This window comes from Heterodontus francisci, chromosome 25 (genome assembly GCF_036365525.1).
Source record: "Heterodontus francisci isolate sHetFra1 chromosome 25, sHetFra1.hap1, whole genome shotgun sequence".
Taxonomy (NCBI): domain Eukaryota; kingdom Metazoa; phylum Chordata; class Chondrichthyes; order Heterodontiformes; family Heterodontidae; genus Heterodontus; species Heterodontus francisci.
The window spans coordinates 17,373,725-17,398,710 of record NC_090395.1 but is presented as its reverse complement, the minus strand read 5'-3'; the positions used below and the strand labels follow the sequence as shown (position 1 = coordinate 17,398,710).

General features: G+C 45.2%; 1 protein-coding gene across 10 annotated transcripts in view; it reads left to right on the top strand.

Moving 5' to 3' along the window:
* Nucleotides 1-24,986, top strand: part of sycp3 (synaptonemal complex protein 3) — a 140,877-nt gene that overhangs the window by 31,776 nt on the left and 84,115 nt on the right. For 9 of the 10 annotated variants that reach the window (XM_068056932.1, XM_068056927.1, XM_068056936.1 and 6 more), the window contains one exon: nucleotides 20,987-21,074. In XM_068056932.1, coding sequence (XP_067913033.1) covers nucleotides 20,998-21,074 — 77 coding nt within the window. In that variant the 5' untranslated portion in view covers nucleotides 20,987-20,997. Of the gene's footprint in view, nucleotides 1-18,638; nucleotides 18,771-20,986; nucleotides 21,075-24,986 lie in introns of those variants that run through there. The other variant, XM_068056933.1, reaches the window with a different exon arrangement.

Here is a 24,986-nt window from a genome sequence, read left to right as displayed (position 1 = left end):
TTTTTTGTCTTGTGGCTCCAAGCGGTTTTGTATTTTAGGTGAATTTCTTAAAAAAGACTCTTCAGGTAAAATAAAAGGTTGCTGACCCCTGGTCTAGATGCTGCTTGAGGTAGAGGCTGCGGGCCAGGGTGTGTGTTTGATCACTTCTGTACGAGGGTGGGCTGTTAAGTGCAGGTTGGGGGTTTCACTCCACTCATCTGTGCTCACTGGGGGAAGGTGGGTGCAGGTGCAGGGTGTGTAACAGTGGGGGAAAAATTGGATTCTGTAGTGCCCTTTGTTTGGGTGTTACATGGCCACCTAACACTTAAAACCGGTGTCTTGAGATGTGCATGCAGAATTCCGAAAGGATGTGTGCTGGTAAAAGGGTTTGTGCAAACACATTTCACAACCGTCAGCAGCATGCAGAGCACGCAGATTATGGTGTCAATCAGGTGTTGTCGACAGTGATATCAAGTGGCACTTGCTTAGCAATAACCTGCTCAGTGACACTCATTTTGGGTTTCACAAGGGCCACTCAGCTCCTGACAGCCTTGGTTCATACATGGACAAAAGAGCTGAACTCCAGAGGTGAGGTGAGAGTGACTGCCCTTGACATCAAGGCAGCATTTGGTAACAAGGAGCCTTGGCAAAACTGGAGTCGATGGGAATCAGTGGGAAAGCTCTATGCTGGCTGGAGTCATACCTAGCGCAAAGAAAGATGGTTGTGGTTGTTGGAGGTCAGTTATCTCAGCTCCAGGACATCACTGCAGGAGTTCATCAGGGTAGTGTCCTTGGCCCAACCATCTTCAGCTGCTTCATCAATGATCTTCCTTCAGTCATAAGGTCAGAAGTGGGGATGTTCGCTGATGATTACACAATGTTCAGCACCAATCGTGACCCCTCAGATACTGAAGCAGCCCGTGCAGAAATGCAACAAGACCTGGACATTATCCAGGCTTGGGTTGATGTGTGGTGCGAATGTTACTTGCCACTTAAGTGCCAGGCAATGACCATCTCCAACAAGAGAAAATCTAACCATCTCCCCTTCATGTTCAATGGCATTACAATTGCTGAAACCTCCAGTATCAACATCCTGGGGCTTACCATTGACCAGAAACTGAACTGGAGTAGCCATATCAATGCCATGGCTACAAGAGCAGGTCGGAGGCTAGGAATCCTGCAACGAGTAACTCACCAAAGCCTGTCCACGATCTACAAGGCACAAGTCAGGAGTGTGATGGAATACTCTCCACTTGCCTGAATGGGTGCAGCTCGATCAACACTCAAGAAGCCAGGACAAAGCGAACCTCTTGCTTGGCACCCCATCCACAAACATTCACTCCTTCCACCACTGACGCACAGTGGCAGCAGTGTGTACCATCTACAAGATGCACTGCAGCAACACACCAAGGCTCCTTAGACAGCACTTTCCAAACCTGCGACCATGGGGCATGGGTTTGAATCCCACCACAGCAGATGGTGAAATTTGAATTAAATTAATAAAAAAGCTAGTCTAATGGTAACCATGAAACCATTGGTAATTGTTGTAAAAACCCATCTGGTTCACTAATCCCCTTTAGGGAAGGACCTGGTCTGGCCTACATGTGACTCCAGCAATGTGGTTGACTCTTAAATGCCCTCTGAAATGGCACAGCAAGCCACTCAGTTGTATCAAAACTGCTACGAAGCCTAAGAAAAGGAATGAAAGCAGACAGACCACCTGGAATCGATCTAGGTACTGGAAATGACAACAGCAAACCCAGCCCTGTTGACCCTGCAAAGTCTGGGGACTTGTGCCAAAATTGGGAGAGCTGTCCCACAGACTTAGTTTAGTTTAGAGATACAGCACTGAAACAGGCCCTTCGGCCCACCGAGTCTGTGCCGACCATCAACCACCCAGTTATACTAATCCTACACTAATTCCATATTCCTACCACATCCCCACCTGTCCCTATATTTCCCTACCACCTACCTATACTAGGGGAAATTGGTAATGGCCAATTTACCTATCAACCTGCAAGTCTTTGGCATGTGGGAGGAAACCCACGCAGACACAGGGAGAACTTGCAAACTCCACACAGGCAGTACCCAGAATTGAATCCGGGTCACTGGAGCTGTGAGGCTGTGGTGCTAAACACTGCGCCACTGTGCCGCCCCAATCAATCTTGTCAATCAATAGCCTGAATCATATTCATGGAATTGTACCTTACAAACAATGTCCCAGACACCACCATCACCATCCCCGGGTATGTCCTGTCCCACTGACTGGACAGACCCAGCAGAGCTGGTGGCACAGTGGTGTACAGTCAGGAGGGAGTTGTCCTGGGAGTTCTCAACATTGACTTCAAACTCCATGAAGTTTCATGGCATCAGGTCAAACATGGGCAAGGAAACCTCCTGCTGATTCCCACCTAATGGCCTCCCTTCGCTAATGAAGCAGTTCTCCTCCATGTTGATCATTACTTGGAGAAAGTACTGAGGGTGGCAAGATTGCAGAATGTACTCTGGGTGGGAGACTTCAAGGTCCATCACCAAGAGTGGCTTGGTAGCACCAATACTGGCTGAGTCTTAAAGCACATAGCTGCTAGACTGGGTATGCAGCAGGTGGTGAGGGAACCAACGAGAAGGAAAAACATACTTGACCTCGTCCTCACCAATCTGCCTGCCGCAGATGCATCTGTCTATGACAGTGATGGTAGGAGTGACCACCGCACAGTCCTTGTGGAGACAGTCTTGCCTTTACATTGAGGATACCCTCCTTCGTGTTGTGTGGCATTACCACCGTGCTAAATGGGATAGATTTTGAACAGATCTAGCAGCTCAAAACTGGGCCTCCATGAGGCGCTGTGTCATAGAATTATACAGCACAGAAACAGGCCCTTCGGCCCATCGTGTCTGAGCCGTCCATCAAGCACCTATCTATTCTAATCCCATTTTCGAGCACTTGGCCCATAGCCTTGTATGCTATGGTGTTTCAAGTGCTCACCTAAATACCTCTTAAATGTGAGGGTTCCTGCCTCTACCGCGCCTTCAGGCAGTGTGTTCCAGATTCCAACCACCCTCTGGGTGAATTTTTTTTCCCTCAAATCCCCTCGAAACCTCCTGTTCCTTACCTTAATTCTATGCCCCCTAGTTATTGACCCCTCCACTCAGGGAAAAAGTTTCTTCCTTTCTACCTATCTATGCTCCTCATAATTTTGTATACATCAATCAGGTCCCCCCTCAGCCTTCTCTGCTCTAAGGAAAACAACTGTAGCCTATCCAGTCTCTCTTCATAGCTGAAATGCTCCAGCCCAGGCAACATCCTGGTGAATCTCCTTTGCACCCTCTCCAGTGCAATCACATCCTTCCTATAGTACTGTACACAGTACTCCAGCTGTGGCCTAACTAGCATTTTATACAGCTCCATCATAACCTCCCTGCTCTTATATTCTATGCCTTGGCTAATAAAGGCAAGTATCCCACATACCTTCCCAACCAAGGGGCGGCACAGTGGCTCAGTGGTTAGCACCGCAGCCTCACAGCTCCAGGGACCCGGGTTCGATTCTGGGCACTGCCTGTGCGGAGTTTGCAAGTTCTCCCTGCGACCGTGTGGGTTTTCGCTGGGTGCTCCGGTTTCCTCCCACAGCCAAAGACTTGCAGGTGATAGGTAAATTGGCTGTTGTAAATTTCCCCTAGTGCAGGTAGGTGTTAGGAAATATGGGATTACTGTAGGGTTAGTATAAATGGGTGGTTGTTGGTCGGCACAGACTCGGTGGGCCGAAGATCCTGTTTCAGTGCTGTATCACTAAAATAAAAAAATATATAAAAAACCACCTTATCTATCTGCTGCTGCCTTCAGTAATCTAGGACCCTCTACTTCCTAGGCTCCTACCATCCACTGTATATTCCCTTGCCTTGTTAGTCCTCCCACAATGCATTACCTCACACTTCTCAGGATTAAATTGCATTTGCCACTGCTCTGCCCATCTATATCATCCTGTAATCTAAGGCTTTCCTCCTCACTATCTATCACACCACCAATTTTCGTGTCATCTGCGAACTTACTGATCATACCTCCTATATTCACGTCTAAATCATTAATGTACACTACAAACAACAAGGGTCCCAGCACCAATCCCTATGGTACACCACTGGTCACAGGCTTCCACTCGCAGAAATGACCCTCGACCATCGCCCTCTGCCTCCTGCCACTAAGCCAATTTTGGATCCAATTTGCCAAATTGCCCTGGATCCCATGCGCTCTTACCTTCTTGACCAATCTCCCATTCGGGACCTTATCAAAAGCCTTACTGAAGTCCATATAAGACTACATCAACTGCTTTACTCTCATCTACACACTAAGTCACCTCCTCGAAAAATTCAGTCAAGTTTGTTAGACATGATCTCCCTCAGGCAAAGCCATGCTGACTATTCTTGATTAATCCCTGCCTCTCCAAGTGGAGATTAAACCTGTCCCTCAGAATTTTTTAAAATAGTTTCCCTATCACTGATGTTAGACTCAACGGCCTGTAATTACCTGGTTTATCCCTGCTACCCTTCTTGAATAATGGTATCACATTCACTGTCCTCCAGTCCTCTGGCACCTCTCCTGTGGCCAGAGGATTTGAAAATTAGTGTCAGAGGCCCTGCTATCTCCTTACTTGCCTCACCTAGCAGCCTGGGATACAACTCATCTGGGCCTGGGGATTTACCCACTTTTCCTTGCCCGCCAGTGTTTTTTCTTGCCCCCTCTTTGCTCTCCTAATTTCTTAAGTACTACCTCCCCCCCCCCCCCCCTCCCCACACTTTCTATACTCCTCTAGGGCTGTTTTCAGCCCTCTGAATAAGCCTCCTTTTTATCCCCTTATCCAATGCTCTCTATCCCTTAACATACAGGATTCCCTGGACTTTTTGGTCCTACCCTTCACCTTTTCAGGAACATGCTGGACCTGAACTCTCACTATTTCCTTTTTGAATGACTCCCACTGGTCCTACAAGTAGCTGCTCCCAGCCCACTTTGGCCAGATCATGTTTTATCATTGTGAAATCGGCCTTCCTCCAATTCAGTACCTTTATTTCCGGTCCATCTTTGTCCCTTTCCATCACTACCTTAAATCTTATAGAGTTATGGTCACTCCCCCCGAAATGCTCCCCCACTGACACTTCTGCCACTTGTCCGGCCTCATTCCCTAAGATTAGATCCAGAAATGCCCCTTCTCTTGTCGGACTTCCTATGTGCTGGCTCAAAAAGCTCTCCTGTATGCTCTTTAAGAATTCCGCCCCCTTTAAGCCTTTTGCACTCAGACTATCCCAGTTAATATTGGGGAAGTTGAAATCGCCTACTATTATTACGCTATTATTTTTACACCTCTGAGATTTGCCTACATATCTGCTCCTCTGTCTCTCCCTGACTATTTGGAGGTCTGTAGTACACTCCCAGCCAAGTAATTGCTCCTTTTTTGTTTTTAAGTTCTACCCATATGGCCCCATTTGAGGAACCTTCTAAGATATCATCCCTCCCTACTGCAGTAATTGACTCCTTGATCAATAGTGCAATGCCACCTCCTCTTTTACACTCCCTCCCTGTCACGCCTGAAGATTCCATATCCTGGAATATTGAGCTGCCAGTCCTGCCCTTCCCTCAACCATGTCTCTGTGATAGCAATAATATCATATTCCCATGTGTTAATCAATGCCCTCAATTCATCTGCCTTACCAGGAAGACTCCTTGCATTAAAATAGATGCAATCCAGCCTTGCATTATTCACTTGTACCTTACCAGGTCTATATTTGCTCCATCTTCCAGACTGACTTAATTTCTCTTCTGTATTTGGCTGTGCATCACCCCTTACTGTACCTCCACTTTGTATCCCATCCGCCTGCCAAATTAGTTTAAACCACCCCGCCCCCCCCAAAAGCGCTAGCAAACCTCCCAGCAAGGATGTTGATCTCGTTCCGGTTCAGGTGCAACCCTTTCAACTTGTACAGGTCCCACCTTCACCGGAAACAGACCCAGTGATCCAGGAAACTAAAGCCCACCCTCCTGCACCATCTCTTCAGCCACGCATTCATCTGCTCTATCCTCCTATTCCGATACTCACTAGCACGTGGCACCGGGAGTAATCCAGAGATTACAACCTTTGAGGCCCTGTTTTTTAATTGCTCCCTAAATTCTTGTTGCACGACCTCATCCCTCTTTCCACCTATGTCGTTGGTACCAATGTGAACCACGACCTCTGACTGTTCACCCTCCCCCTTCAGAATGTCCTGCAGCCGCTCCATGACATCCTTGATCCTAGCGCCAGGGAGGCAACATACCAACCTGAATCACGTTTGCGGACACAGAAACAAACACCTATCTGTACCCCTTACGATAGAATCCCCTGTCGCTATAGCTCTCCCACTCCTTTTCCTGCCCCTCCTGTGCAGCTGAGCCACCTGTGGTGGCATAGACTTGGCTCTTGCTGTATTCGCCTGAGAAGCTATCTCCCTCATCAGTATCCAAAGCGGAATATCAGTTTCAGAGGAAGATGGACCCACGGAACTCCTGCACTACCTGCCTAGTTCTTCTACTCTGCCTGGCGGTCATCCATTCCATTTCTGCCTGAGCAGTCTTTACCTGCGGTGTGACCACCTCCCTGTACATGCTGTCTTTACACTAATTACACTAATTAATAAAAAAAACACTTTAGTAGTACTAACGGTATCACTTACAAGGTAGGTTTTGAGGTTTATGTAAAAAAAAGAACTTTATCTCCCCTGATTTTTTTAAAGCTATTTACAGGCACTAACAGTTGTTACTTACCCAACCAATGATGTCACTGGAAGTCTGTTTTTCCTCTCTTTTGAACCTCAGCATGCACTGGCACAGAGAGAGAGAGTCTGCCACTGCTCCGGTTTTCAGGTAAGTGAGGACCTCGAGCCTGGCTCTCTCTTTATACAGGTTCCGCTCTGGATCCGCCTCCTCCCAGGTCCGCCTGCTGCTTCTCTGGTCTTCAGGTAGATGGGCCATCAGCAGCATCAGAACTGTATTCAACCATAATCTGTAACCTCATGGCCCAGCATATCCCCCACTCTACCATTGCCATCAAGCAAATGATCCACAGTGTGCTAAGAATTACGCTGACTGCCAATTTAAGATTGTCAGTAGGGTTCGCAGTGTGGCGCATTTGCGTGTACTGGAAGCTATATATATTAATATACAGGGCCCTGTTGTTTGCAGACAGAAAGAATATGTACAAATATTGTGCCTGTTTCAGATGAACAAAATAAGTGTCAGCCATTCGCTGGTTCATTCCTCAGGGCAATGCCTTGACCAATCAGAGTCAAGCTGCCTAGCTTTAATTTCAAACAAAGCTTGGCAGTTAACTGTCAGCACCGTAAACTGGTGCATTCTCCATGGCCTCGACCAATCAGAGTTGGTCACGTTGGTCGAAAGAATAGAAAAGCAAAATATTTTTAAAAAGGTGTAAAAACTTATTAATGTTGATGTTCAAGAGACTTGGGTGTACTTGTACAAGGAACACGTTAGCATGTAGATACAGCAAGCAATTAGGAAAGTAAATGGCATCTTGGCCTTTATTGCAATGGGATTGGAGTGCAAGAATAAGGAAGTCTTGCATAGGTTGTATAGGGCTTTGGTGAGACCACACCTGGAGTGCTGTGCGCAGTTTTGGTCTCCAAATCTAAGGAAGGATATATTCGCTTTGGAGGTGGTAAAGCAGGGGTTTACTGGATTGGTTCCTGGGATGAGAGGCTGAGTAAATTAGGCCTATACTCTTTAGAATTTAGAAGAATGAGAGGTGATCTCATTGAAATATACAAGATTGTTAAGGGACTTGACAAGGTAGACAGTGAGACAAAGTTGCCCAATCACTTAACCTGCTGGAAATCTGAAACAAAACAATGAGATATTGTTTCCCCTGGCTGGGGAATCTAAAACACAGGGGCATAATCTCAAGATAAGGGGACGATCGTTTAGGACTGAAAGGGGGAGACATTTCTTCACTCGGTTGTGAATCTTTGGAGTTGTATATCCAGAGGATTGTGGATGCTCCTTTGATGAGTTTTTGAGGCTGTGGTTGCTCAGGAAGTTAAGGAATATGGGGAGCGGGCGGGAAAGTGGAGTTGAGGCAGATCAGCCATGATTGTATTGAATGGCGGAGCAGTTGCGAAGGCCGAATGGTCCACTCCTGCTCCTATTTCCTATGTTCTATCATGTGAGAAACTGGGGATAAGGAGCGTGAGGAGGTGGTTAAAGGAGGAGAAAGTCAAACAGAGAGTGGTGGAACATAAAGAGGAGATAACATAGACCGTCCCTTCTGCCCTGGCTGTATATGATCAGATAATTCATGAGCGATAACAGTAACCACAACAGCACCTCCCCATTCACCAGCAGTCCAACACTCCTCTGTCATTGATAATCCAAATCGTCCTATTTCCAACAACACAAAAATAAAAATCACCATTAAATGCACATGTCCAATCCAATTTTAGGAATTCAATCATGATTCAGTGTATGCAAAAATAATCAGCTTTGTACATTTCCTTAGTGCCTGCATTCCATGCATCTTCTAACCCTCCTATAGAATGCTTCCTCAGTGGCTGCAGAATGGCTGGTGGAAGGCTTTCATTGGAGACAGATGGCCTTGGAAGGTGGACCACAACTAGCTCTGGGCCTAGAAGGCCCAGGTTCAGATTGCCATCTTGGCCTGTGCTGCAGCAGTTTGGGCTGGCTGACTGGCAACAGCAAGGGCGCTGGTAGAATGGGAGGGGTGGAAGTAGGATTGCTGTCATCCTGAGAGAAGACAGCAGGTTCATGCTCCCTGGAACCACTACCACTCTATCAGGGTGGTGCATCAGCAATCCTACTAAACTGTTGGAGAACAGATTGATAGACAAAAGCATGATGGAAATTGGAAATAAAAAGAGAAAATGCTGGAAACACTCAGCAGACCTAACAGCATCTGTGGAGAGAGAAACAGTTAACATTTCAGGTCTGTGATCTTTCGACAGAACTGTCAACAGTTAGAAATAGGTTTTGAGCAAGTGAAGGGGGGAGGGTGGGAAGAACAGCAAAAGGGAAGGTCTGTGACAGAGCGGAGGGCAGGACAGATTAAATGACAAAAGGTTTCAGAGTACAAAGCCAAAGAGAGTGGTAAGGTGACAAGTAAAAGAAACAAAAGATGTGTCCAGATGAGGCATGAATGGCAGGATAGCAGCCGTCCAAATGTAAAGTTAAGGGATTAAGAAAGAAATAAGAGAAATGAAAAGAAACAGCAAAAAAATCATTCAACAAAATAGGGGTAAAGGTTATGATCTAAAATTGTTGAACTCAATGTTGAGTTCAGAACGCTGTAAAATACCCAGTCGAAAGATGAGGTGCTGTACCTCGAGCTTCCATTCAGCTTCATTGGAACATTAGCAGGCCATCGACAAAAAAAGTCAAGAGTGGGGGCAAGGTAGAGAATTGAAATGACTGGCGACAGAAAGCTCAAGAGTCACGCTTGTAGACTGAATGGAGGTGTTCTGCAAAGTGGTCATCCAATCTGCGTTTCATCTCCTCAGTGTAGAGGAGACCATATTGTGTGCAACGAATACAGTATACTAAGTTGAAAGAAGTACAAGTAAATCGTTGTTTGACTTGGAAAAAGTGTTTGGGGCCTTGCACGGTGAGAAGGGAGGAGGTAGAAGAGCAGATTGATAGACTGCTGTGACACCCTGGAAGCCCCTTTGAACAGTAGTATCCAGAGCCATAATGACAGCACTATTAGAATTAGAACATTACAGCGCAGTACAGGCCCTTCGGCCCTCCATGTTGCGCCGACCTGTGAAACCATCTGACCTACACTATTCCATTTTCATCCATATGTCTATCCAATGACCACTTAAATGCCCTTAAAGTTGGCGAGTCTACTACTGTTGCAGGCAGGGCGTTCCACGCCCCTACTACTCTCTGAGTAAAGAAACTACCTCTGACATCTGTCCTATATCTATCACCCCTCAACTTAAAGCTATGTCCCCTCGTGTTTGCCATCACCATCCGAGGAAAAAGACTCTCACTATCCACCCTATCTAACCCTCTGATTATCTTATATGTCTCTATTAAGTCACCTCTCCTCCTCCTTCTCTCCAACGAAAACAACCTCAAGTCCCTCAGCCTTTCCTCGTAAGACCTTCCCTCCATACCAGGCAACATCCTAGTAAATCTCCTCTGCACCCTTTCCAAAGCTTCCACATCCTTCCTATAATGCGGTGACCAGAACTGCACGCAATACTCCAGGTGCGGCCTCACCAGAGTTTTGTACAGCTGCAGCATGACCTCGTGGCTCCGAAACTCGATCCCCCGACTAATAAAAGCTAACACACCATATGCCTTCTTAACAGCCCTATTAACCTGGGTAGCAACTTTCAGGGATTTATGTACCTGGATACCAAGATCTCTCTGTTCATCTACACTACCAAGAATCTTCCCATTAGCCCAGTACTCTGCATTCCTGTTACTCCTCCATAGAACCATAGAATGGTTACAGCACAGAAGGAGGTAATTTGCCCCGAGGTGTGAGTGCCAGCTCTCTGCAAGAGCAACTTACTGAGTCCAACTTTTTCCCTGTAGTCCTGCAAATCTTTCTCTTCAGGTAGTTATCCAGTTCCCTTTTGAAAGCCACAATTGAATATGCCTTCATCACACACTCAGACTGTGCATTCTAGATCCTAACCACTTGCTACATAAAAATGATTTTGCTCATGTCGCCATTGCTTCTTTTGCCAATCATGTGAAATTGGTGTCATGTGGTTCTTGATCCTTTTGCCAACGGGAACAGTTTCTCCCTATCTACTCTGTCCAAACCCATCATGATTTTAAATATTTCTATCAAATCACCTTTTAGTCTCTTTAAGGAAAACAGCCCCTGCTTCTCCAGTCTATCCAGGTAATCCAAGTTCCTTGTCCCTGGAAGCAATTTTGTGAATCTTTTCTGCACCCTCACAGGTTTTACTCCCATTTGGAAACAAATGGACTTATTAGCGAGAGGCAGCATGGTTTTGTGAAGGGGAGGTCGTGTCTCACTAACTTGATCGAATTTTTTGAGGAAGTGACGAAGATGATTGATGAAGGAAGGGCAGTGGATGTTGTCTACATGGACTTCAGTAAAGCCTTTGACAAGGTCCCTCATGGCAGACTGGTACAAAAGGTGAAGTCACGCGGGATGGATACAGAACAGGCTCGGTCATAGAAGACAGAAGGTAGCAGTGGAAGGGTGCTTTTCTGAATGGAGGGATGTGACTAGTGGTGTTCCGCAGGGATCAGTGCTGGGACCTTTGCTGTTTGTAGTATATATAAATGATTTGGAGGAAAATGTAGCTGGTTTGATTAGTAAGTTTGTGGACGACACAAAGGTTGGTGGAGTTGTGGATAGTGATGAGAATTGTCAGAGGATACAGCAGGATATAGATCGGTTGGAGACTTGGACGGAGAAATGGCAGATGGAGTTTAATCCAGATAAATGTGAGGTAATGCATTTTGGAAGGTCTAATACAGGTGGGAAGTATACAGTAAATGGCAGAACCCTTAGGAGTATTGGCAGGCAGAGAGATCTGGGCGTACATCCACTGATCACTGAAAGTGGCAACGCAGGTGGGTAAGGTAGTCAAGAAGGCATACGGCATGCTTGCCTTCATCGGTCGGGGCATAGAGTATAAAAATTGGCAAGTCATGCTGCAGCTGTACAGAACCTTAGGCCACACTTGGAATATTGCGTACAATTCTGGTCGCCGCACTACCAGAAGGATGTGGAGGCTTTGGAGAGGGTACAGAAGAGGTTTACCAGGATGTTGCCTGGTCTGGAGGGTATTAGCTATGAGGAGAGTTTGGATAAACTCGGATTGTTTTCACTGGAACGACGGAGGTGGAGGGGCGACATGATAGAGGTTTACAAAGTTATGAGTGGCATGGACAGAGTGGATAGTCAGAAGCTTTTTCCCAGGGTGGAAGAGTCAGTTACTAGGGGACATAGGTTTAAGGTGCGAGGGGCGAAATTTAGAGGGAATGTGCGAGGCAAGTTTTTTACACAGAGGGTGGTGAGTGCCTGGAACTTGCTGCCGGGGGAGGTGGTGGAAGCAGATACGATAGCGACGTTTCAGAGGTATCTTGACAAATACATAAATAGGATGGGAATAGAGGGATACGGACCCCGGAAGTGCAGAAGGTTTTAGTTTAGACAGGCATCAAGATCGGCGCAGGCTTGGAGGGCCGAATGGTCTGTTCCTGTGCTGTACTGTTCTTTGTTTTCTCTGATGCCTTCACATCCTTCCTAAAGTGTGGTGCCCAGAACTCCAGTTGAGGCCGAACCAGTGTTTTATAACGGTTCATCATAACCTCCTTGCTTTTGTACAAAGACCAGGATCCCATTTATTTTATTAATCGATTTCTCAATCTGCCCTGCCACTTTCAATGATTTGTGCACATATACCCCTAGGTCCCTCTGCTCCTGCATCCCCATTAGAATTGTATCCTTTAGTTTATATTGCCTCTCATCATTCTTCCCACCAAAATGAAGTACTTCACACTTCTCTGCATTAATTTTCATCTGCCACTTGTCTGCCCATTCTACAAGCCTATGTCCTTTTGAAGTTTATCACTATCCTCCTCACCGTTCACAGTACTTCCAAGTTTTCTGTCATCTGCAAATTTTGAAATTGTGCCCTGTGCACCCAAGTCTAAGCCACTAATATATATCAAGAATCTAAGACCCTTGGAAGCTGTTTGTACTGCAGTGGAAGCTGTGACATCACCATCAGAGGCTGCATTTTGGTGGGTTCCATGTTGGAATGGATGGGCTCCAAGGTCTGTGCAAAGCCCTATGCCAAGTTGGTGCTGGATTCCACCATGCTCCTTAACATTGACTGCAGGTTGTCTAACAGGCTTTCCAGTGCCACAAGCAATTGGTTTTGTACACCCATCAACCCTTTTCTGTACTCTGACCCATCGATGCCCTCACCTGACTCCTCTGCAGCAGAACTGGTGTGTGGCATCACCCTCTGGCAAGCTGCCACCTGCTCTGTCCTTCCCCCCGCCATGCACTTCTGCCCAGTATTTTACCATATGCAGATCCCTCATCTATGCCAGCCTCTGAATTATGCACAGTGTTGGTGTCTGAGCTGGTGGCTAAGAATTTAAGATCAAGTGACAGTGTCTCTGCACCTTCATTGTCTTGTTTCTCTTCCTGCACTGATTGGGAGTGTTCCAGTTCTTGGGTATCTGAAATGAAAAAGGGGCAAGTGCTGGGTTGTGTTTTATTTTAAAAATTAATGAGATGTGGGCATCACTGGCAAGGGCCAACACTTATTGTCCATCCCTAATTGCCCTTGAGAAGGTGGTGGTGAGCCATCTTCTTGAACCACTGCAGTCCATCTGGTGCAGGTACACCTACAGTGCTGTTAGGAATGGAGTTTCAGGATTTTGATCCAGCGACAGTGAAGGAACGGCGATATATTGCAAGTGGTGGTGTTCCCATGCTTTTTTTTCTCCATTTGTTTGTGGGATGTGGGCATCACTGGCTAGGCCAGTGTTCATTACCCATTCCTAATTGCCCTTAAACTGCTAGGGCATTTTTTTCTTTAAAGAGTCAACCACATTGTTGTGGGTCTGGAGTCACATGTAGGCCAGACCAGGTAAGGATGACAGATTTCCTTCCCTAAAAGACAATACTGAACCAGCTGGGTTTTTACAACAATCGTTTCGTGGTCACCATTAGCCTAGCTTTTAATTCCTGAGTTATTAATTGAATTCACATTTCACCATCTGCCATGGTGGGATTTGAATCCATGTCCCCCGCCTGTGCTCTGGATTACTAGTCTAATGACATTAGCACTACACCACCACCTCACCTCTTCTGCTGCTCTTGCTCTGAAGTTACAGGTTTAGAAGGTGCTGTTGAAGGAGCCTTGGTGAGTTGCTGCAGTGCGTCTTGTAGAAGGTACACACTGCTGCCACTGTGCGCCGTTGGTGGAGAGAGTGAATGTTTAAGGTGGTAGTTAGGGTGACAATCAAGCGGGCTGCTTTGTCCTGGATAGTGTCGAGCTTCTTGCATGTTGTTGGAGCTGCACTCATCCATGTAAATGGGAAATATTCCATCACACTCCTGACTTGTGCCTTGTAGATGGTGAAGATGCTTTGGGGAGTCAGGAGGTGAGTTACTCAAAGCAGAATTTTCAACCTCTGACCTGCACCTGTAGTCAGAGTATTTATATGGCTGGTCCAGTTAAGTTTCTGGTCAAATCTGTTGTTGGGGGATTCAGTGAAGATCATGCCGTTGAATGTCAAGGAGAGACGTTTGGATTCTCTCTTGTTGGAGATGGTCATTTCCTGGCATTTGCGTGGTGTGAATTTTACTTGCCACTGATCAGCCGAAGCCTAAGTGTTGTCCAGGTCTTACTGCATGCAGGCACAGACCACTTCGTTATCTAAAGAGTTGCGAATGGTACTGAGCACTGTGCAATCATCAGCAAATATTCCCACTTCTGGCCCTATGATAGAAGGAATGTCATTGATGAAACAACTGAAGATGGTTGGGCCCAGGACATTGCCCTGAGGAACTCCTGCAGCGATGCCCCTGGGGTGAGATGATTTGCCTCCACCAACCATAACTATCTTCCTTTGAGCTAGGTAACACTCAAGCCAGAGGAGCGTTTCCCCAGATTCCAGTTGACTTCAATTTTGCTAAGGCTCCTTGATGCCACACTCAGTCAAATGTTGCCATGATGTCAAGCGCATTTACTCACCTCACCACTGGAATTCAGCTATTTTGTCCATGTTTGGTCCAAGGCTGTAATGAGGTCAGGAGCCGAGTGGTTCTGGCAGAACCAAAACTGAGCATCGGTGAGCAGGTTATTGTTGAGTAAGTGCCGCTTGATAGTGCTGCCAACGACCCCTTCCATTACCCTGCTGATCATTGAGAGTTGACTGATGGGGTGGTAATTGACCAGATTGGATTTATGCTAATTTTTGTGGACAGGACACACCTGGGCAATATTTGGGTAGGTGCCAGTGTTGTAGCTGTACTGGAACAGGTTGGCTGGGGCTGCAGCACAAGTCTTCAGCACTACAGTTGGGATGTTGTCAGCACCCCTCAGTCTTTGCTGTTTCCATTGCGCTCAGCTGTTTCTTGATATCACATGGAGTGAATTGAATTGTCTGAAGAATATCATCTGTGATGCTGGGCACCTCAGGAGGAGACTGGGATGGATCATCTATTCAGCACTTTTGGCTGAAGGTGGTTGCAAACGCTTCAGCCTTGCCTTTTGTATTGGCATGCTGGACTCAGCCATCATTGAAGATGGGGATGTTTGGTGAGCTTCCTTCTCCCTTTGATTGTTTAATTGTCCACCACCATTCTCAACTGGATGTGGCAGGACTGCAGAGCTATGATCTGATCCAATAGTTATGCGATTGCTTAGCTTTGTCTGTAGCATGCTGCTTCTGCTGTTTAGCATGCCCGTAGTCCTGTGTTGTAGCTTCACCAGGTTGGCATCTCACTTTTAGGTATGTGTGCTGCTCCTGACATACAAAAGCAAAATACTGTGGGTGCTGGAAATCTGATTTTCCAGCATTTTCTGTTTTTGTTGCTGCTCATGGCATTATCTGCTGCACTCCTCATTGAACCAGGGCTATGAGGTTACAGATTGTGATGGAATACAATTCTGCCTCATGGATGCCCAGTTTTGAGCTGCTGGAATTCGTCTGAATCTATCCCATTCAGGATGGTGGTAGTGCTACACAACACGATGGAATGTGTCCTCGGTGTGAAGATGGGACTTTGTTTCCACAAGGACTGTTCAGTGGTCACTTCTACCAGTACTGTCATGGATAGATGCATCTGTGAGGACAATTGGTGAGGACGAGGTCAGGTGTTATTTCTATCACCACCTGACACAGGTCCAGTCTAGCAGATATGTCCTTAAGGACTTGGCCAACTTGGTTAGTAGTTGTGCTACCGAACCACTTTGTGATGTACATCTAAGTCCTCCAACTAGACTACATTCTGTGGCCTTGCTACCTTCAGTGCCTTTTCCAAATGGTGTTCAACATGGGAGGAGTACTGATTCATCAGCTGAGGGAGGGCAGTAGTTGATCATCAGTGGGAGGTTTCCTTGTCTATGTTTGACTGAATGCCCATGAGACTTCATGGGCTCCAAAGTCAATGTTGAGAACTCCTGGGCCCACTCCCCCTGATTCTATACCACTCTGCCGCCACCTCTGGTCAGTCTGTCCTGCCGGTAGGACGAGACAGGACACACCCAGGGATGGTAATGGAGTCGTCTGGGACACTGGCTGTAAGGTATGATTCAATGAGCATGACTGTGTGAGGCTGTTGTTTGACTAGTCTGTGGGAAAGCTCTCCTAATTTTGGCACAAGTCCCCAGATGTTAGGATTTTGCTGGGTCGACTTGACTGGTTGTGCTTTTGTTGTATCCCATGCCGGGTGGTCTGTACATATTTCTTTTTTGACGAATTTAGCAGTTTGAGACAACAACTGAGTGGCTTCTGAGGTTATTTCAGATAGCAGTGAAGAGTCAGCCACATTCCGATCCCTCCAGCCCCTGCCAGTGGTCACTACCTCAGTGATGCCCCTTCCCATGATGGCCAGCACTGGCTGTTTCATGGGAGTTAAAACATGCAGGCACACATCCTTCTCCAGTTCTTTGCTGCTGTCTGCTGTTATGGGCCACCTTCTGCATGGAAGAGGAAAATATGTCAATGTTGTGCAGTATGTTTGGGTGATATGTCTATCATGGTTGACTAGGTGCCAGTGTACCAGCAAGCTGTGAGTTGTGGGTGTGATGCTTGCAACAGTGTTAAATGAATGAGGGTGGGATAAAGCAAATGAATTGAAGGGTTGAGCACTGATTGATAGAGATTATTGGTGGGTGGGTGATGGAGGTGTAGTGAATTGAGCAGTGGATGAAGTCAGTGGTGCAGCTGTTAGGATAAGACATTTGAAGATGAACTCACTCACCTTGACAACTCATGTCAGATTGTTAAACTTCTTAATGCACTACATCCATGTTTTGCAGCAACACTCCTGACATTGATCTCTGCTGCTACTTGTTCTACTGCCTCCTGAGCATTTGTCTGTTGCTCACACTGTCACCTGTTCAACCATTGTTGAAAGTATCAGTGCCCTAATTATCATTTTCAGAAAACTCCTACCACTTCTTGCTGCCACAATTCATCTCACCTTCAAGAGGTGCAGGTTTCCTTTTAGTAGCACTAGTCAATCATGATATCGGAACCCGATCTGATGCTTGGAGGCAATGAACAGTGCAAGGAGTGCTGGCTGTACACAACAATCATTTAAAGGGGAATCATTTAAATTTCCTTTCTGTTGGCTGTGGGAGTCCCACGTGAGTTAAGTTTTGATGTCCCTGACCCAGTTCCTCGTAGGTGTGAACTACATTGACAGTATTACTCAAAAGCGATAACAAGGTTGGTTTGTATTAGAAATGAAGAAAAAAGTCACATGGATACAGTAGGGCGTGCTCTTCTGAAACTAAGGCTGTTAGCAAAGCTGGAAGTAAAGTAACTTTACCCTGGATCTGACTGGTATATCAGAGTTGGAAATACTTGATGCTGACATTAGTATTCAAAGTGGGCATATGTTGCATTATAAGCACTTGCATTCTTTTTATGTGCTCCAACATTCATCCAGAAGTGTATTTGCACAGATGAAAATGTAGATTAGTCTGTGGACAAATATTTGCAGGTTGCATACAATTGACTGAATCAGTATTGGTATTGAGAATGGTGGGAAATCGCCACCTTAAATAAGACAGTTTTTAAATTTAAAAGAAAGCTTTGTGGCCTGTAGCCTAAAGTGTTCCAGGAAGAGCTGTTAGGGGAACTTGAGGATAGGTAGGAATGAGTGAAGCAGCAGCTTTTACTTTGAGGGAGAAATAGTTCTAGGTGGTATCATCTTGATTGGAATGTTATTGTCAGGCAAACCCCCAACCTGCCAAGACTGAGGCACACATTATTTTGCCACATGAACAAAAACATAAAATTGCAAGCCCTGACTGGAAGGACATTTGCATAGTACCAGACAACGTTGAAACAATGCGGACCCAGTAGTTGCTTCCCCAATACACAGAAGTGGTCAGACCAGTTTTAGTCACATGACTAACTGGCTGTTGCAGAGGTTTGAACTAGAGTTTTAAATTGGAGAAAACAGGATTTGAACAGAGACAAAGCCCTGTGCACATGGAGTAAAGATCTCTCCTGGAACTGAAGCAAGAATTACAGCCTCTCCTGTCTGCCTGCTTCCATCTCTTTCCAATGGAACTGAATCTTGTGAAGACACAAACTCAGAGAAAAAATCTCCTACGTGAACGTTTCCGAAGAAAACTGGGCCCCAATGAAACGCAAGACCATATCTTCAATCAAGGACTACAGCGAGCTTGAGAAACAGTAGCAAGATATTGCCTCAAACTGTTCTACTTATCTTTTCTTCTTTTCTGTCTCTATTTGCATGTCTGTATCGCATGTGCATGCTAGCGTGGGCGTGTCCTATATCCATAGGCATTAATCGTATTAGAGTTTAAGGTTTAATAAATTTCATCTTTCTTCTTTAAACCAAAGAAAGCCTGTTTGTGCTCATTTCTTTGCCTTATAGTTGGAAAGTTATGAGCAAGGATTCACAAAGGGGGAGCTCAAACCACAGTGTGTTTAAAATTAAACCCTGGTACAAGAAGACCAAGTGAAGATAGTAACAGACCCTGAGACACCTTTCGCACCTGGTTGTAACATTATGGTGGTACGTACAAAAGATTCCATGACACAAGTTATATTTAATATCAAGGATAATATTCACTATACTTATAAATGGCTTGTATTCTGCATAACAATTTTACAGGCATGACATGTGCAGTTGAACCTCCTATCTATACATCCAAAATAATGTAGCAGCTGTGAGGCCCTGCAAGCTCAAGTGTTTCTGTACGTATACTGTTCCTAACACTGCCCACTAATGATAGTCTATTCCCAAATGGTAAGTAAGCCTCTGTGTACCAGTTTCAGGTACAAGAGCTAAATGTATATTTGAAGCTGTAACAACGACAAAAACTTATATTTATATAGCGCCTTTAAAGTAGCAAAACATCCCAAGTCAATATGAGTTTAATTAGCTTTCATTCTCCTTATGTTTTCATTTTTGGCACTGTCCAATATACATATAGGTTATACGTATGAATGAATTTATGTTGTGAAAGTTTTTCCATGTGAGTACTCACCGGCAAGCTGGACCTGACTGAAAGAGTTAGGAAAGTATATATTAATGATGCATTGTATGAAGACTAGTTAATTGAAGATAATTATAGACTTCTATGTGATCTGGAGTTGTTTTTGGTCTTGCCATATGTCTGAAGGCCCAAACTCAGCAAACCCCATACATGACTGTAGCGTACCCCTGACCTTCCATTGTTTTGTATAATTTCTGTAAATTTCCTACAAAATATCTGAATTATGATAATTTATGGCCGTACAAGTGGGAAGGCCAGTGCTGAAGGACATGCGATGCCACGATGATGTCACTGCCAAATTCAGCTAAATAGTTTGCATATTTTGACCTACAAAAACATAGCTTTCAGAATATGGAGTTGGAACAGAATTCTGCAAAAAACAAACTCCACAAATTCTGCAAGGTATTATCTGTATTGTGAATAAGAACCCAGATGGAGCTGCTGCACCAGGTGAGTTCTCAATCATAATTGCTTGGTGGGTAAATTCAGGGTCGGGATTTGCTTCCTGATAGGTGCCAAGTTAGCGGGATGAAGGTGAGGGCCCTACATAAAATCTAAGTTCCAGGACAACTTTGGGTCCTACTCCTGATCACTTCTTTGTGACTCTTGTGGGAAAGTGTGGAGTCAGAACATGGTTGGGCTCCACTATGATGCTGAAAATCCTCCCTGGGCATAGGGGCTGATACTGAATTGTATGAGGTTTGTAATGGCTTAATTAAGATTGCAGAAAGTAAAATTTCATGTAACATGCTCGCAACTACTGTCACACAGGCTGATTTCACTATTGCTCTCTGTACTCTTAAAAATAATTTGGAGGAGCTATACACAACGCTAAACCAGCACCTTTGAGAGTAGGGAAGAACGGTTGATGTTTTAAAATTAGAGCTGTATTTTTTGTCAAATACAGGGAGATAGCAGTAAAGATATTTATGACTTACTTGGGCATTATCACAATCAGACATCCAATGAACCCACTATATACTAGATTAGTCCAGACACAGCTATCTGGTCTAAATTTTCATTGATGCATACCAGGAGCAACTTCAGCAAGGCAAATGTTGCTGAGCTGGATCAAAAGAGCTGACTGATAACACATCAGATGTGGATTCAGCTGATCCGCCATTTCCAGAGATGTTGGCATCAGTGCCGTTCAAAAAAACCAAGGAACCTATGATACAAATGATCTAGCAGTCTGCACAATTAGCAGGGGGTTGGCACAATATGATGGGTTGAATGGACTTTTCCTATGCTGTAAACTTGCATGGTTGAGTAGATTTATTCAGACATCCAGCTGGCACTTTTGAGTGTTACATTGCATGGACTTTATTGCTGCCAGTGATATGTTTAAACTGCAGCCTGCATTACAAAAATCCCAAATCTACATCTCTGCTTGATGAGTCTCCACTGAGCAGTTGATAAGGAAATAAATACTTTACTCCAGTACCTAAGAGAAAAAGGTTGTATGTACCTTTGTTTGTAATCCGGGCCACTAGAGCAAGTATGTGTTACTATATAGAAAATAAGTACAGCCAAGAAATGAATCTGCTGAGATTTAATATTCAAACTATAGATTTAATCTTTCTTTGTTTTGAGTGAAATATTCAACCTGATATACTAATAATGTCATCGTGTGATTGCATGAAACCAGCTTTAGAGTGAAAAGTTTAGCATCTCTGCAAGCTGCCTGCTCATTAGAATTTTTATATTTATATATTTTTATTTATGTATATAGAGGAGGCTACGATGCAGCTTGGGAGGAAACGGTCAGCATCGTGTGCAGTGACTGATCAGGAAGAGGAAATGGATGACATTAATGTTGGGTACGACAATATGAGCAGTTATGTATAGAGCACACTAAACATTCATTTTGTATATGACGCGGCGTGTACTGTATGTTTATATTGAACTCAGGAATGAAGGGAAGGAGGAAGGTACAAGTTAACTGAAATTCGCAAAGTTTTTCATTAAGCTAAGGAGAGGAATGTATAAGCGTTTGGTTTTGCATGTCAAGTGAAAACCCGAATCTAGTCTCATCTTTTTCTTTGATTTCCCCATCATTTTGTCCAACTACTTATTAGAAAGTATAGTAAGATGTAATACACGTTTAGCATTGGGGTTCTTGGTAGTTATGCTACTGAGGCATTTTTTTTGTACAAAAGCCTTCTTCTTTAATTCTACATAATTCCCTGAAAGTATGAATGCAGATAGATAAAGCCATCGAAAAGATCAACAATTTACATTTTATAAGTAGAGACATAGGCCCTGATATTTACAGATAGCTGGGGAGGGGCGAGGGAAACCCAGAAATACAGCAAAGGCAGGACCTCTTTTGATTCTTTACTTCTCAGTTTCTCAGCAACCAGCCAGATTGAAGGCTGTCAGGTGGGAATGCCTGCTCTAGGATGTTGTGTACCAGATGGGGAGACCACAGGGCTTGCGGGAGACGGGGGCACTATCTGTGGATCACAGGGAGGGAGGTCAGGGAGAACCATTCCTCATCCTTCTGGCCACAAGTAGTGCTGGCCACAAGTAGCACTCTAGAAAGCTGATGGAACCATTCATTCTTTCTTCCTTTCATCCTGAGACCTGGGAAACCCAGCCTGCAACCATTCAATTCAAAGGATTGCTAATATCTGAGGGATACAACCTCAGTAGCATAAATAAATTCCTGACCTACCCCTCATGAGCAGGTTCCTTGCCCGCCCTGGTTAAACCAGAAATAGGTGTGTTTGTGGCGGGTTGAGGATGGGTTTCAGATTAAGAATTTATCCTCCTGCCCGATCTGGGGAAGGGTTAAAATTTCACCCATGGGGAACAGGAGTTAAGAAGCAATGATGAATCATAGAATGGTTACAGCACAGAAGGAGACCATTTGGCTCATCACGTCTGTGCCGGCCCTCTGCAAAAGTAACTCAGTTAGTCCGACACACCTGCCCTTTCCCTGTAGCCTTGCAAATTTTTTCTCTTCAGGTGCTTATCCAGTTTTCTTTTGAAAGTCTTGATTGTATCTGCCTCCACTACCCTCTCAGGCAGAGCATTCCAGATCCTAACAACTTGTTGGATAAAGGTTTTCCCTCAAGTTGTCGTTGCTTTATTTGCCAATCACCTTAAATCAGTGTCCTCTAGTTCTCAGCCATTATGCCAATGGGAACACTAGACCCGTCATGATTTTGAACACCTCTATCAAATCTCCTCTCAACCTTCTCTTTTCTAAGCAGAACAACCCAACTTTTCCAATCTATCCACATAACTGAAATAAAATCAGAAAGTGCTGGAAATACTCATCAGGTCTGACAGTATTTGTGGAGAGAGAAACAGATTTAACGGACTGGATTTTGTGGAGGAAACTGGGCTCCCGGCGCCAGGCTGAAAAGGCATGGGGGATCCCTGCTTCGGCCTTTTCATGCCCCCCCCCCCCCCTCCAAGAGAGATCCTCTGGTGTTTTGAAGTCTAAGTGTCCTGTGCTGTGATCTCCATCCCTTTAAAGATGGGGATGTTGCCTCCAAGAGCTGCTGGTCTATCACAGGGCTGGCAGCTCAGCAGTATGGGCAGCGTCACTGGGAGCGGTGGACACTATTGGTACTACAGAGGCCTGGGACCCAGGCCCAGCGCTAGAACCTCAGACCTCAGGTAAGTGAGGTGGGTCGCAGCGGCCAGTCTGGTAGGCCGTGGCAAGGGGGTGGGTGTGAAGTCTGGGGGAGTTGGGTGCCATGGAGTTGTAGGTTTTGCCTGCAGGGCTCCTCCGTGGCCACATGGTCTGAAACTGTTGAACTCAATGTTGAGTCGACAAGGCTGTAAAGTATCTCATCGGAAGGTGAGGTGCTGTTCCTCGAGCTTGCGTTGAGCTTCACTGGAACATTGCAACAGGGCGAGGACAGAAATGTGCGCGTGAGAGCAAGGTGGTGAATTAAAATGACAAGCAACCGGAAGCTCGAGGTCATGCTTGCGGACTGAGTGGAGGTGTTCCACAAAGCGACCACCCAGTCTGCGTTTGGTCTCCCCAATGTAGAGGAGACTGCATTGTGAGCAGTGTATACCATATACTAAATTGAAAGAAGTACAAGTAAATCACTGCTTCAGCTGGAAGGAGTTTTTGGGGTCTTGGATGGTGAGGAGAGAGGAGGTAAAGGGAAGGTATTACACCACCTGTGATTGCAAGGGAACTTCCTTTTGTTCTACCAGCAACCCCCCCCCCCCCCAAACGTGCTCAAAACCTATTGCATTTCTAATCTTTGCCAGTCTGGTGAAAGGTTATCTTCCTGAAACATTAACTTTGTTTCTCTCTCCACAGATGCTGCCAGACCTGCTGAGTGTTTCCAGCACTTTCTGTTTTTATTTCAGATTCCCAGCATCCACAGTATTTTGCTTTAATCCACATAACTGAACTCTCTCATCCCTGGAACCATTCTTGTAAATCTTTTCTGCACTCTCTCTAAAGCCTTCACATCCTTCTGAAAGTGTGGTGCTCAGAATTGGAGACAACATTCCAGTTGAGTCCGAACCACAGTTATATAAAGGTTCATTGTAAGTTCTTTACTTTTGTACTCTAAGCTTCTATTTATAAAGCCAAGGATCCTGTATGCCTGTTGAATTACTTTCTCAAACTGCCCTGCCATCTTCAGCGATTTGTGCACATATACCCCTAGGTGCCTATGTTTGTGCACTCCCTTTAGAATTATATCCTTTACTTTATATTGCCACTCCTCATTCTTCCTGCCAAAATGTATCACTTCACACTTCCCTGCATTAAATTTCATCTGCCATGTGTCTGCCTATTCCACTAGCCTGTCTATGACTTCTTAAAGTCAATTACTATCCTCCTCACAGTTCACAAGCTTCCAAGTTTTGTGTCATCTGCGAATTTTAAAATTGTACTGTGCAAACCCTGCTATCAAGAAAAGCGGGGCTCCTAGTACTGACCCCTGGGAAACCCTATTATATACCTTCCACCAGTCAGAAAACAACTGTTCACCACTACTATTTCCTGTCACTCAGCCAACGCTTAATTTTTGATATTCATTCATGGGATGTGAACATTGCTAGTAAGTACAACAATTGTTGCACATCCCTTATTTCCCTTGAGGAGGGGGTGATGAGCTGCCTCCTAGAACTGCAGTTCATGTGCTGTTGGGGAGGAAGTTCCAGGATTTTGTCCCAGCAACAGCACAGGAATGGCGATACAGTTCCAAGTCAGGATGGTATGTGGCTTGATGTTCCCGCCCTTGCCCTTCTAGGTGGTAGAGGTTGTGGGTTTCGAAGGTGCTGTCAAAAGAGCCCTGGTGATTTGCTGCAGTGAGTCTTGTAGATGTTACACACTGCTGCTACTGTGCAACAATGGTGGAGAGAATGAATGTTTAAGCTGGTGGATGGGGTATCGATCAAGTGGGCTACTTTGTCCTGGATGGTGTCAAGCTTCTTGAGTGTTGTTGGAGCTGCATTCCTCCAGGCAAGTGGAGAGTATTCCATTACAATCTTGATTTGTGCCTTTTTAGATGGTGGACAGGCCTTGAGGAATCAGAAGGTGAGTTACTCGCTGCAGAATTCCCAGCCTCTGACCTGCTGTTGTAACCACAGAATATATTATGGCTGGTCCAGTTAAATTTCTGGTCAGTGATAACCCCTAGGATGTTGATGTTGGAGATTCAGTGATGGTAACGCCATTGAACATCAAGGGGAGGTGGTTAGATTCTCTCTTGTTGGAGATAGTCATTGCTTGGCAGTTTGTTTGATGT